Source organism: Platichthys flesus, chromosome 23, assembly GCF_949316205.1.
Source record: "Platichthys flesus chromosome 23, fPlaFle2.1, whole genome shotgun sequence".
Taxonomy (NCBI): Eukaryota; Metazoa; Chordata; class Actinopteri; order Pleuronectiformes; family Pleuronectidae; genus Platichthys; species Platichthys flesus.
The window spans coordinates 3,958,902-3,972,814 of record NC_084967.1 but is presented as its reverse complement, the minus strand read 5'-3'; the positions used below and the strand labels follow the sequence as shown (position 1 = coordinate 3,972,814).

The following is a 13,913-nucleotide window of genomic DNA, read 5'->3' as shown; positions in this document are numbered from 1 at the left end:
AGAGTCAGTATGAAGGTCATTGTCTTACAAATGAGATGAGGCTTTGGTTGCCACAGCCTCAGTCTGGTTTGACCAGTAGGCCATCGTGGCTTGTGTTGCCAATCTCCGTGACGATGCTTTTTGGACATTTCTCAGTCAGTTGTCGGACTTTATCAATCTTCTCGTCTTCTGTTGACACAGTCGCTTCTGTTTAGCAGAACAAGCACAGGGGCTGCTTTAACAGTCCACCAGTGAATTCAGTGAGAGAAAACTTTCTTACATGACAGATTTTACATGGGATTCCATTTCTTTGACGATATGGCCATCTGTGTTGAACAAATCCCAAAACATTTTGTGTAACTAAGGGTTCTGTGCAATGAGGCTGAAGGCAGAACTCCGGTTTCCTCTGCGGCGATTGACTTGATAAAAGGCATGAAAATTAATTGGGTTGCTGAACAGTCCGAATGGCTGCCTCCTAACAGAAAGGTCAAAGACTTGTTCTAACATTCAGTATTAACAGTCTGAAGTTGCGTGTTCTGTCTGCTTTTACCCCTGAACTCCTTAAACAGATCTACATACACCTTGAGCCTCTTAACATATATAATCCTCTTTCCTTTGTCTTTGCTTTCTTTATCTTGTTTTCTTAGGTTTAAGTTCAGATCAGACTTAAAGGGACTTTACAGAATATTTTGGACATTTCCAGCTCGAGGACGGCCGCCAGTTTTTGGTCTTGGCCTTTCCCAGGCACTCCCACTGGAGAAACAATGACTCATGCTCACTCGCTGGGCAGTTCTGTCCATCTCACAGAGGCACACCCGTAAACCTGCATGGTCCAATTCTTATCTTCTCTTAATTTCTTTTTTTCATGTTCGATGAGTCACTGAGCTGCTGTGGACATTGTGACCGACAACTCAAAATAACTCAGGTATCAGCTGATGTACTTTGCGATACATCATAAATACCATGTCCGCTCCCCTTACCCACCTGATGTATCCCTGTTATCATCAACCTTTAGCTTCGAAGAGGACATCAGAATTTGCTTGCACTTTAGGAAAGCGTATCGTTTTCTTATGTAGACTCTCATTTGGGACTTTCCAGATATGATGATGGACGATCCCACACAGCAGAGAGATAATCAAATGAAAAAAGAAGTGAATAGCTGATGAGAAATAAACTCAAGGGTAGATTTGGCCAGGGTCTTACATCACCCCCTTCATTCTGCTTGAAACTTTTCTTATGTTACAGTGCCCCCTTGTGGATCCTTTTCTGGGGTTAGTCAACTGCTGCCAGTGTTGTTGAAGGATATTAATCTTATCTATTAGTCTTTTTCAAAGATTCACAGAGAAAACCTAGTAAAAGGCACACTATGATGTTGGACCTGGTGGAAATGCTTATTTTGCACTTGCCATAGAAACTGGTTTACATGTCAAGTTGTTTAACTGAAAATTGGTGTTTCAATTCCCTATGATACAGTCCGGCATGTCAGTATTGTAAATATATTTGTCAACTGTTGGCTCATAGTTCTGAAGTGAGGCAGAAAGAGGACATCTTTATAGTGCTTTGACTCATGTATGCTCAAACAAAGGTCTTCTCAAACGTTTTTATTAAATCTGCTGTGCCAGGTTTTACTGCCACAAGTTGAATGGAATCGAATCATATTGCTGAAGTAGTTTTGACATCCCGGTCTGTTGTTTCCTCCAGTTTTTTGATAGTTGTAAGCCACTTTCCCACCACAAGAGGGAGTAATCACATCAAAAAATCTAGGGATTATTTTTCATTGTTTGTCGTCACACAATTTACTCTAAATTGTAGATAATGGACTCATCAGTGTCATCTAACTCTACTTTGACATAACTGTGATTCATATCCGTGTGTGTGTGTATTCATCCTCAATACACAAACAATCATATGTGATGGGGTTAATAAAACTTGCTCTGCATCACTGCCTACCTGCTTTTAGACCATTTCTAACGTGTGTGGTCATGTGTGCTTCAACAATAAGATCAGCCAGAAATGTAATATATCCACTCAATCAGAATTCATACAGTCATCTGGCAACACCGCTGCACACCGTGAATCATATTACATTGGCATACATTGGCACTAAAACGGTAATTGGTTCCCGAGAGCGTGCAGTGGAAACATGATCCAGCAGAAGTAAACATACCAGCATGAGCGGCTTGTGTCTGTGCAACTACCTCCCCTCCCAAACATCAAGTATCTGTGCAACAAGAGTCAGAACGGCAGCATGAAAGCTCTCTCTGACCCCCGCCTCCCTGCAGCCCAAAATGTGGTATCCATGGCTACTGATTTTTACTCTAGCTCCCTCTTAGTCTTGTTTCAGAGTGATGGCTGTGTGTGCTTGATCAGTGTGTAACAGTCTGGGACATTTCCTTTAGTTTAAAGTTTGCGGTAACAATTCACTTTATACCTTTAATGTGGGGTTTGAGCTGTGTATTCCACAGGAATCACAACGGGGTCGACTGTTGCCCTCTGAGTTATTTCTCAGTTTGAGAGGAGCATCGTAAGTGTTGTGTGAAAGTTAACAACCCAGGTGGAAAGATCGATGCTTCATTCTTATAGTAGTTATTTTCCACAGCTCAGTTTAGTGAGCCGATGCCGCTCAGTGAACAATAACCATGATTTGTAGAGGATGATTTCTCAAGGTATATAAACACAATAACTTTTGATTGCTCTACCTGAGTGAAGTGTCTCCCCTCTGATTGACGCACACTATAGTAAACACTTTAAACCCCCTTGTTTACATGGGATTTGTTGATCACAGTCCACATATTTCCTCTTACTGCTGAATCAGTGTTTTGGGTGTTGTTATATGAACATTTACTGAAAGCAATAACAAAGTTCTTATTCCCTGAATTGAGTTTAAAATTGCAAATCCCATTTTAGCAATCACATTGGTACATTGAGGCAGTTTATTGCCCATTGGACACAGTGAAAAACGTCCCTCTAATTCAAATTTATTTTGTACTGCTAAGACTGTGAGGGAGCTTGTCTTTTCTTTTTCATCTTACTGAACAATAGGGAGTGAGCAGGACATCCAACAGTTACATTAAATAAACTTGTCAGTGGTCTTTGATGTAGAAACTTTGTATTCAAAATACTGTATCATTGGCATTTTCTCAATCAATCAATAATTCCAATTTTATTTGTGTAGCCCATATTCACAAATCACAGTTTTAGAATCACAGGCCATCCTCTGCCCTCAACCTTCATCAGGAGTAATGAAAAACTACTGACACTGATCTTTTGGCAACTACATAATATCTAAATATCGATCTTAACATCATTTAAGACATATTAAATCACTAACTGAGACACATTGCTTAATAATGTTTTCAACTTAGTAGTATTGATTTGCTCAAAGAGAATTATTTATTCTCTTACATTTCTTTTGCATTGTTGATTAAGGTTGAATTTCTTGCAGCAGATCACACTATTGCTTCAAAGTCAACATGAGTATAAAATTGTATTCCTTTATTTCTAACAATAAAAAGCAACACCAATAACTCTTGTTTTGTCACTGCCTCCTATAATAGCAGATTTTTCTTGCAAACACAATAATGGATGTAAGATTTAATTTATTTGAAGAGAAACCATATATCCAGCATCTTTCAGAGCAAAGATTTAATTTAAGGGATCCTTATCAGTATTGAAAATAGTGGCCAATATATAGTTATCGGATTCTAAAATATGGCCATTTGCTGTCAAAATGAGTCGTGCTTTTGTAGTGAGCAAAACAGTTCTCTATCGTAAATCCTTGCTGTGTTGGTTCATGACTCACCCTGGTCTCGCACCATAATTGGAAGTGTTTTTTCATTTATTTTAATCTGAGTTTAGTTGCATCACCACGTAAGCACGGACAAACACTGGTGTCTGTTGTCCGGCTGTTACGTGAGTCTTGTCCTCACGATTCAACAGGAACAATAATAAACCCAGGAGGTTGTTTAATAAGGTTTCTTCAAGTGGCTTATAAGCCGCTCTCGCTTTAAACACATTTTGCTGCCTTGACCCTCTTTGTAGTTAAAACGCAACGTCTACCTGTACTGCAGAGTGAGACAAAAGTGCAAAGTTTAAGATAGGGAGAGAATTTAAAAAGAGATTTCCAAGGAAATGGAGAGATTTGGGATATATATTTATATATATAGAAGAGAGGTGAGATGAAAGGCAAAGGAGTGCAAAAGCGAGAAAGCAGGTGGGGTCAGTGCGGATTTGAGATCAGCCTCTGGGATTATACCCTGTCAGACAGGGTTAATAACATGGAAGGGGCAGGTCTTATCTGCACTCCAGCCACTTCCAGGCCGGTGTCCTTTTCTTCAACCTACGCTCTCGTCCAATGAGTAGCTGAGCCCTTTGAGGCCTGAGTGCTAAGAGGTAGAGGGCCTGATGGTGGAGATACACATAATAGATAAGGAAAAGTCTGTGGAAGTAAAGGAGGACAGGACGACGTGATGGACAATATCTTGGCCCTGAGGTCTGAGCTATGCTCGGACGGCCGGAGGCTTGTTTGGACTGACATGATCTGGATCTAAAGCAAGTGATTTTAGCATGATATGGGAGATTGGACTGCTGTCAGCACTTGACCTTAGCACACAGGCTTTAGCCTGAACGGAAGCTTCAGAAAAGAGGTACCATGCAGTTTAGCTTGTTAGTGTTTCAGCCTTAAACCCTTTTGTCCTGGTTGTCCCTCCTAATATGAAACCCACCCCCTTTTTGCTATGATGACTCTCATGTTGCTATCTGTTTTGTGCTTTACATGTGTGCATTTTCTGTGTGATGAGGACAGAGGGAAGACTGCTCTAACATAAAACCGCTTTTACGCACCAAAGAAACAAGGTTGTTGATTCTTAAAAAGCCTCGACTGTGACAGTGAGTCTAACAGGAGAGAAGTACAGCAGAAGATCCCTGTAGGCCAGCGTTCAAAAAGCTGCTTTGTTCCGAAGCTAATCCCAGGCTTACAGGGTTTCCTTGGACACTTTACGTAATACTAGGGAGGTTTGTCTGCATGTGAAACACAGTATGTTCTGTATACATGCTTGGTAACCAGTGAATTGCAACCTGTGGGTTACTGTGTCACATTTTGTCTGCAGGTGATTTGCAGCTACAGAGACAACTTGTTATCCTCAGGTGACTTCAGACTGTCAGTGTTGTAATGATGAAACAGTTTCTTACTGTTCAGCTGAAAAAGAAAAAGCTAAGAAAACTTTGTTTTGGTCTCAACCAGAACTGACTGTAACCAGAACTGACTGTAACTGATGGTCACTCTTCTGAAGTGATTTTACATTTATTGTGGTAAACTTGCAATGAATTCTTAAAGTAATAGCAGGTCTACTTCCATCTTAGCAACTCTGTGAGGCTACATATTGAAAACAGAATGCTAACATCCTAGCATCTTAAAAGTACATTAATTGCTGATGGCTGTTGAGAGTAACAGTGACCGTCCCCTGCCAGAACTGGTTTTGAAAGTATTTTCCCCATTAATTTTCTCCATTGACATTTGACAAAATCCTTGTAATGATAAAATGCAACCTTGAACAAGGCCGAGCTGCTTCTAGATGAATCTCGACCGTATAACATTTGATTCAGAGACAAAAAAAACACTAACACTACATTCAAGTACATGACCTAATTATTGTACTCTTGTCACTGTCTCCAAAAAAAGTATAGCATGTCATAAAGGGTCACTCTGTGGTAAACGTAATGTAACTGTGAAAGATCATACCCAATATGATTTTTACAGTTGTTGTTAAAATGTCCATGGTAACTGCTAGCTCCTTCGATCAGAGACATCGGCAATACACCTGAGCATTGTGGGGAATGAAGTTCTGCTCCTTTACATTGCGAATAGCATACGACAATCGCATAGCTGTGTTTAGTGCCCCCTAAGTGGTTACAATATTATGGCTGATAATCATAATCTTTTTTTGCTTCCGGATTACACTTCTGATCTCTGTCTTAAAGCAAACTACGGGACAAATTAAAACTTGGCCTTCTTAATGGTGCTAATTAAAAGTTATTAGAATTCACCCTGAGGGGACCTACAGTTTTGTGGCAGTCCAAGCAGCCACAAATGTCCAACTCAAACTCATCAAGGAAATGTCAGGGATCATCTTTTTGACAGCACGGATGTCTGTATGAAAGATGTTTTCATATTCAGGCCAAAGTGGTGATTTGACCAATAGACATGGACACCTCTTGATCTAAGTCAATAGCATGGCTAATAAAAACAGTTCTTTGTCTGGAATCAACTAATCGAAATTAACTTTCAAATTTCAATACAGCAATAACTTTGCCCCCTCTGGTAAGAATCGAATTGTTGTTCCACAGGCCAGCTGTATATCCTCACTCTTCCACATGTTTACCTGCTTGGCATAGCAGCACTCCCTATATACCTGACACCAGCTCACCTGATACACATAAGTGGTGGAGCAGATAGACGTAGCACATAAGTAACTCCATCTGGCCAGTCGTGCCAAAGAGCTGATATTCAGACAATGTTCACCCAGTTGTACGCATATCTGATGGTTCCTTCTCACGTCCTTGTGATAAGAATGCCTTTCAAAGAAGGTTTAATAAAACCTAATATTTTTTATGACAAAAATGTATTATTACCAGGAAGACAGATGGCAAAACCTTTCATGGGGAAAAGCTAATGGTTGGAGTATTGACAGCAGGTTATTGTCATTCTTGACTTTGGATTTGTCAGCGAAGGTGGTGAGGTGAGGATTGGCCAGAATCACTTCCTACTTGAGAAACGTCCCAGATGGTGGCTATACTTAGCCGATGTGCCATTGGACCAAAAGAAATGGACTTTTCCAGCATGCAGGTTAATTAGATCTGGGATCTGCATTATACATACAGAACATCCTAATTACCTTTGTAAATTAAAGCAGAGGAGGGCAAAGCTGCTGACTTACCAGTTTTGTATTCATCATTTAGCTTCAGGGAAAGGGATTGCACTGTTTACCTCTTGAAGCTACCTGGGTTGAAATGTCTCTGTGGCCACTTCGTAACATTGTTTGACCCGATGCCAGGAGATTGCATTTGGAGTGGCTAAAACGACAGAGTAGAAAAGGGCACTTCAGCTGAAAGGCAAGATGGAGATGCCAGTGGACTGTGGAGGGATATCAACAGCAGACAATGCGCCTCAGAGACTGGGTTTCAAAGATAAGGCCCAATGTCATTCCTGCAAAGAATGCATTACCCACCGGTGTCCTTGCCGAAGTATTTTTTCCAGTGCACACTTTGTCGTCATTTGGTATGAGCAACACAGATAACCTCAATTATCCGTTATGGCCGTCACCACAGCAACTAAATGAGTTATATTGTTTTAAATAAAGAAACAACTCATTATAACTGAATCAGAAAACTAATTTCAAACCAATCAGCTTTCTGTCTGGTCTGAGCCACAGTTATTCTTTACAACACAGCTAGATTTGTACCATGCGATAACTTTTGTAGGAAAGTGTGTCCTCCAACAAAGCAACTTCCAGTGAGTGTCACCTCCTCCCTCACAGTCGATTCCTCTGTGATCAGCCCTATTTAACCGTAGTCAGTCTAAGAATGAATTGTTGCCATGGTATTCATCTAACACTGTTCTGTAAAACACTTTGAGTGAGTAGAAAAGCACTGTATTAATACACACCATTACCATATACTTTGTGAATCTGGGTACTATTGATCTCCAGGTTTAAAAGCTGTGCACAGGAAGTAGTGCTATATAAAAATGATTTATACTGGGTAGAATTTCAATTTTGATAGAGCGGGTTGGTCACATAAGCCAGTGATTGGAAGAAATTTGTTATACGTTGGAATTATCCGAGCGCTGATGTTATAAAGTGCTTCCTTCTGTCCTCAATAGAGTTTATGTTGTGTGATTGTATGTGTGTGTGTGTGTGTGTGTGTGTTTGAGTGGTTGTGTTTCTCTGGTCTGACGACAGCTGTCTCTGTAGCACTTACAGTTTGTAAGCTCTATGTAGTGTGGCTAGCAGGGAGAGGAAGGATGGTCTGTATACAGTTATCTTGAAGGGGTATTTCACTGCTGTTAATATGGATATTATTAAATATCGCTGGTCTATATAGGCCATTGACTCATAACCTCTGAAGAGCCAAACAAAACCAGTGTTTCTTTGATTAAAGACAGTGCTTACATTTACTAGGTTCGAACTTAATCCTGCTCACCAGGAAATCAAGCAAACATAGCAAGCATTACTTATGTGTTTGTCATACGAGAGACATTTGAACAATACAGGCTGCCGATGATGGTAAAAAATATTTTTACGGTCCAGTGAACCACCGATGTGGTAATACTTCTTCTCTCTCCATCCAAGTGTTTGAGTCCACAAAACACTTCTGGAGTGTTAGTGGTAAACAGCATTGCAGTTGAATCGTATACATTTGAAACCATCGGGACTTCGTCTTCAGATGTAATACAACAATAGAAAAAAACTAACATGCCTCCATACTGCTTGTGTGGTTTCATCCAAGTGTCCGGCCGCCCTGACATTCATTATTGACTTGAAACAAGGTCAATTACACTGTGTTTTAAGCCAAAATGTCACCTGATAGCCTCCTCGAAGGCGCCTTCACGTACCCTCGGGCACCTCGGCACCCCGCACTCTTGCCTAAGGGCATAGGCGGGGTGCGCGTGGCTTCATCCGTTAGCTTTGTCACTTCAGGTAGTGGATTATAGGCTTAAAACTTCCGTAAATTACGCCGTTTCGAGTGGGATATGTGTCTGGGGTTGCGGACACTTGGATTACACCACATGAGCAGCATCGAGGCATGTTGTTTTATTTAATTCTTCTGTCTGAAGAACAGGTCACTTTGGATGAAACGCTGTTTACCCCTGAGACTCCAGAAGTGTTTTGTGGACTCAAACACTTCACCCACCCTTCCATCGGCCTAGTGGTGGACTATCCCTTTAACACTACCTGGTAGCCTTAGTAACCTTATTGATTGAATATAAACATACAAATATAATGTTTGCAGCATAGTAAAATATAATTAGATTAAACATTTTGAAATAGAATATATATATATAGCTTCACTACCAGTGTTTCAGCTGTTTTTATTCCAGCTAGCTGCCCTGATGCTGCCATTTGTTCTGTCCATTCCTGCTGGGAGGCAATAATATCAGTAGCAGCTCGAGCTTATGCTTCGCTTGGTGCACATTCTCATCTTTATTCTGTGACTCATGCAGTAGAACTCCTGTCCAGACTCTGACAAGTGCTATGGTTATGTTGAGCAAAGATTTTTGAACATTTGGGAAAAAGAATTTAACTGAAATGTGATTTTCAATTTCCACAGCAATTGTTTACAAACCCTCCTAGTATTTTCCTAACGTCATCCGCTGATGTCAGAGGAGTGAATACAGAAACTAAATCCAGCTCGGCTAATATTTAGAAAATATGTATAAGTACCCTAGACGTCATAGACACACCACCCATTGACTAATCCATTAACACGGTTGAAAAGCAGTGAAGTGCCCCTTTTGAATCTATAATAATGAATAAAATATGTAGCGAGAGGGATATAGCTGAATAGAAAGATGAGATATGGAACAGAAGGGCTATTTCCCATCTAAGATGCAGCTCTCCTGCCCATCCTGAGGAGAGGGAGTAGGAGGGGCTCAGCTTATTCGTTATTAAGTACTTGGAGGCTGCTGCTTTCATACACACTCGCAGAGAGAAAGAGACTGTGTGTGAGGGAGGAGGGGAGCTGTTGGTTGAAGGAAGCGTAGAGGAGAGCAGCGTACTGCACTGCCTCAGCGACTGCTGTCTGAGCTACTGTGTGTGTGTGTGTGTGTTTGTGTGTGTGTCTGTATGTGAGTGTCTTTGTTGCTTTCCTCACTCACACGATATCTGCGTGGGACAGATCGGACTGTTCCCTCGACCTCCCCCATTCCTCGACCTTTCTAGTCTTTTGAGTTTCCTTACCTTCCCCACACCCGGCTTCCCCACAAGGGAGCTGCGCACCGGCCCCATGATGAAGGAGGAGGGCCTGCTGAGTCGTCGCCGTTTCTCCACGTGTGGCGGCACAGCATCGCTTCGACCGCCACATCCGGACGGACGCAAACTCATCCGCAATGCCTCCTTCGGGGGCTATAACGAGCTGTCACCCATGTCGCTGCCAGGTTGGTGTTCCGATGTTGTTACGGAGACAGAGCACCACTCTGGGAAGTGTTGCTGGCCCATAGGCTTACCCTCTAGTTTTACCTAACGAGTGACGTGTGTGTGTATCTGTTGCTTTGAAAGTGAAATCTAATTTGGAGTACTGAAGCATGGCTGTGTTTTTTGAGATGCACGTTTGATTGTGAATTCCAAACTGAATATTAACAGGCTTGTGGTGATCTTTATAAGTCTTGTCTGGACTCCTCTGATTCAGGGATGCTCGGTCTTGTATTTCAGAGAGTAAATTTGAATGGGGTTTATATAATAATTGCCTGAATGACTTAACAGATTTACTGCTTCAAACTTTTTTCAACCAAAGGGAAGTTTTAGCTTTTTTCTAATGTTGGCATCAAAAAAGTTGCATGGAAACTTAAAAATCCGTTCATCAGGATATATGATTTTCATGGACCCAACGCTCTCATGCATTGTGTTGTTTAGAATTTCATCGTAACAGCAGAGATGTGCTCACTATGAACTAGTTCAAATGAAGTTGCATCTTGACTCTGAGGGCTAAATGTTGATTGGTAGAAAACCCGTCATCATAGAGAGGGGGGTGTTGTGATCATCTTCCTATATCCGATGTACATATTCCTGTTGCCTGTTTCATGTCATTCCATTGACCAAGGGTTGGGGGAGATGACAGGAAAAGGGGTGTAACAAAGTGCCACCAACTGTAGTGAAGAAGAAGAAGACTTCAAGCTTGTTAACAAGGGTGTAAGCGACACCTTATCTGAAATATTGAAAGAAAATAGAGACAATGGTAAATGTAGATTTAACTCTGTTACATACAAAAATAATTTGTTAAAAGTCACACTAGTGTCATCGTTCCTAAAACAGAATAATTTCACCTTGAAATGCTTTGACTATTTGGTCAGAGTGACCCCACTCCCACTTCAAGGACTCTCATGTCTTTCTCTACAGTTGGAGAATGAAACATATAACCGTTTATGGACGACAGAGGTACACCAGGTTGGTGCAAACTGTCAGATGGATGACGCAGGGCTCAGGCCTCAGCTCAGCCGTCTTTCTGTTAGTCAGGTTCCGGTGATACCTCTGTGAGAGTGTAGTGATAATCCTCATCATGCCTTTTTTTCGAAGTGCACCAAATCCCCCCAAAACACTACGGATTAAATCAGCTAAGTGTTCGTTCGGGAAAATCTCTGCCTCCACCTTTGTTTGTCCAGCTGAAAAGGACACTAACCTGGAGGCAGACAGCTGGCAGCCACTGGAGCGTTGACAGAGTGGATGTTCTCTGCTCCACCTTCGCAGATGACTGTTATTAATCCAGCAGAGGCTGACTGTGCTTAGATGCCACTTTTCACCTACGCACTGCAACACTGTTAATGCACAAATCCACATTCATGCGACCTGGCGCATCCTTCATCCCCCCGCTATTTGCCATTGAGCAACTCTGTCACGTCACTGCTTTGCTCAAGGGCGCCCCAGCAGCAGCAGCAGCTGACGAGGACGGAGAGGGTGTTCGTAATCGTCTTTCTTTCTCAGACCTTTCCATGTCTGGGGATTTGACATGACGACCTTTTGGCCCCTCTAAAGCTTCACCTCCTCTAGCAATACGAAAATCTAGAGCTGCGAGACGTTGTCTGAGTCATGATGTTTTATCCTCAGTCAGCTCCCAGTCTTTGCTCCATTCATCCTCATTGTAGTCACTCTGCTAACTGGCACCGGCTCTAAGAGAAACTGCAGGAGACAGCTGGTGCAGACAGGCTGCATTTACTGTTGTACCTTCTCATACTTTCCTTGTTTTTTTACACCCACACATCCTCCACAGTAGAGTCTGCGTCTACTCTATCTTTATCACATTCAGGATTGACGCTCTGTCTGACGAATGGTTGATGACTCAGTTTTTCTTAGTACGTTGGAAATGTTGTCATAAACACACATTACCAAACAAATTGTGGTCATACTTGTCAGTCAACTTATTTTCTCTCGCCATTTCATCTTTTAAATGCACACACATTACAAACAATAGCAAATTGAACAACACAATTTTGTACAAATGTGAGCTAAAAAAATCTGTCAGGCAGAAACAGAGCGACTTCTTCATCCCCTTTCATAACCTTTTCAACTTCTACTGGTCTCTCGACCGTTGAAACAGCTCACTGATGTTTTTGACCTTTGGTTATTTCATTTTGTTCTTTGTGTTCTCTGTGGTTTATCCTTCAACACTAAACCTTTAGAGTGATATTGTGAACATGATTGTTGGTATCTTCCCGTGCAATAACATAGTCGAAATTTTCAGTGGCTGACAGGTAGCAGACGGTGAGGAGGCAGTAGGAGAATTTGACATATTTGAATTTAATGAACAAAATCCAGGAGTTAGATTCTTCTGCACATCCTTCTAAAATATCAGAGGACAGGTCAATCGGTCACTGCCTGTAGTCTCTACAAAAGTTCAAGAAAAAGAGCCCAGCGTCTGACAGTGCACATCAACCCCGATGAAACCATAAATATATAACCAACACAAAACAGCAGCCATAACACGCAACCTGATGCCCTCCTCTCTCATCCAGTCGCATCCTGAAATATCTCCACTTCCAAGCGATAATGTGCTTTTGTCTCATCGAGCTTCCTGTGTGCGGACAGAATAAGAGTATGACCCACATAGTGTGGGTTGGGCCACTTTATCTCAGTTGTTGTTTTGTTCTTGAAATACAGGCTGAATAAGTTACCGGTTCAGAGACCTGGAAGCAGACCCGCAGACAAAAATATATCAAGTTTGATGAGCTTAGCCCTGCTGGTTTGAGTGAATTTCTCTTACTTTTTCCACTTTTAGCTAAATTACTGAAATATCCACCATAAAATGTGGTCTGAGCACTTTCAGCTGTTATGTTGACTGTTGTTTCCTCTGTAGTCAAGGACTACCTGCAGGGGGGAAATTGATTGGGGTTGTTGAACACGGGGTATTTATAAAGCCAAAGAGAGAAAGAGCCCTACCATTGTGGTCGATAAGTAGCTGTAATCACAGCTCATCCTGAGGTCAGCGTGACTCGGCTGCATGTCGGAACAATAAGTGGATTCTCTGTCCATGAAGACAAGATGAGTTTTTGATTACCAGTGCAAGTGGTGCACAATGAACAGAGGTTAGCTGTAGGTTAGATATACAGTAAAAGACCCTAAAGGGATATATGGAGCTAGGGTTTGTAATCCTGGAAAACCTAGCAGGCTACACTTTGAACACATGCGACCGATACAACACTGACACTGACCATCTCATCAAAGCTACGGCCCCAAAACTTATGAACATACAATGTCTGACAACTGCTAAAAACACGTCTTGTAAACAACTGGTAATGCTCAGTGAGAGTATGGGCAGCAGGGTTATAGCATGTGGACCACTGATTTTATTGAATTTGAATGAAATTATTGTTATTTATATGACATTTCAGTCCAGCGACGGCCACGACCTTTCTTTCCCTGATGACTTTATTGACTTTCTATCGGGAAGAGAAGAGGATTTTAACAAATATGATAACCGATATATTTTTCTTTTAAAAAAGTGCTCCAGACACATTACATCACATTTCAGAATAGAAAATCAAGACGAGCGAATGTCCTTATTTTTATTTTCCTTTTCCTTCCACGGATCAAGCCATCATAGTATCTCCACGCATGCTGTTGCCATGCCGAGGTACACACAGGAACAAGCATTCAATTTACTCCTTAAAACTGATGCATTCTGAGGAGAAACGAGCTGACAGCCTTTTCCTCCTTGTGTTGTCCTCA

At 41.6% G+C, this 13,913-nt stretch overlaps 1 protein-coding gene across 5 annotated transcripts in view; it reads left to right on the top strand.

Annotated features, from left to right (window-relative positions):
- osbpl8 (oxysterol binding protein-like 8) overlaps positions 1-13,913 on the top strand; it is an 81,591-nt gene that overhangs the window by 46,028 nt on the left and 21,650 nt on the right. Inside the window, exon 1 of one of the 5 annotated variants that reach the window (XM_062382711.1) lies at positions 9,823-10,132. The exons of the other annotated variants lie outside the window; for them this stretch is intronic. Within the exon in view, the coding sequence (XP_062238695.1) occupies positions 9,982-10,132 (151 nt within the window). The 5' untranslated portion in view covers positions 9,823-9,981. Of the gene's footprint in view, positions 1-9,822; positions 10,133-13,913 lie in introns of those variants that run through there. 5 annotated transcript variants of the gene reach the window in all.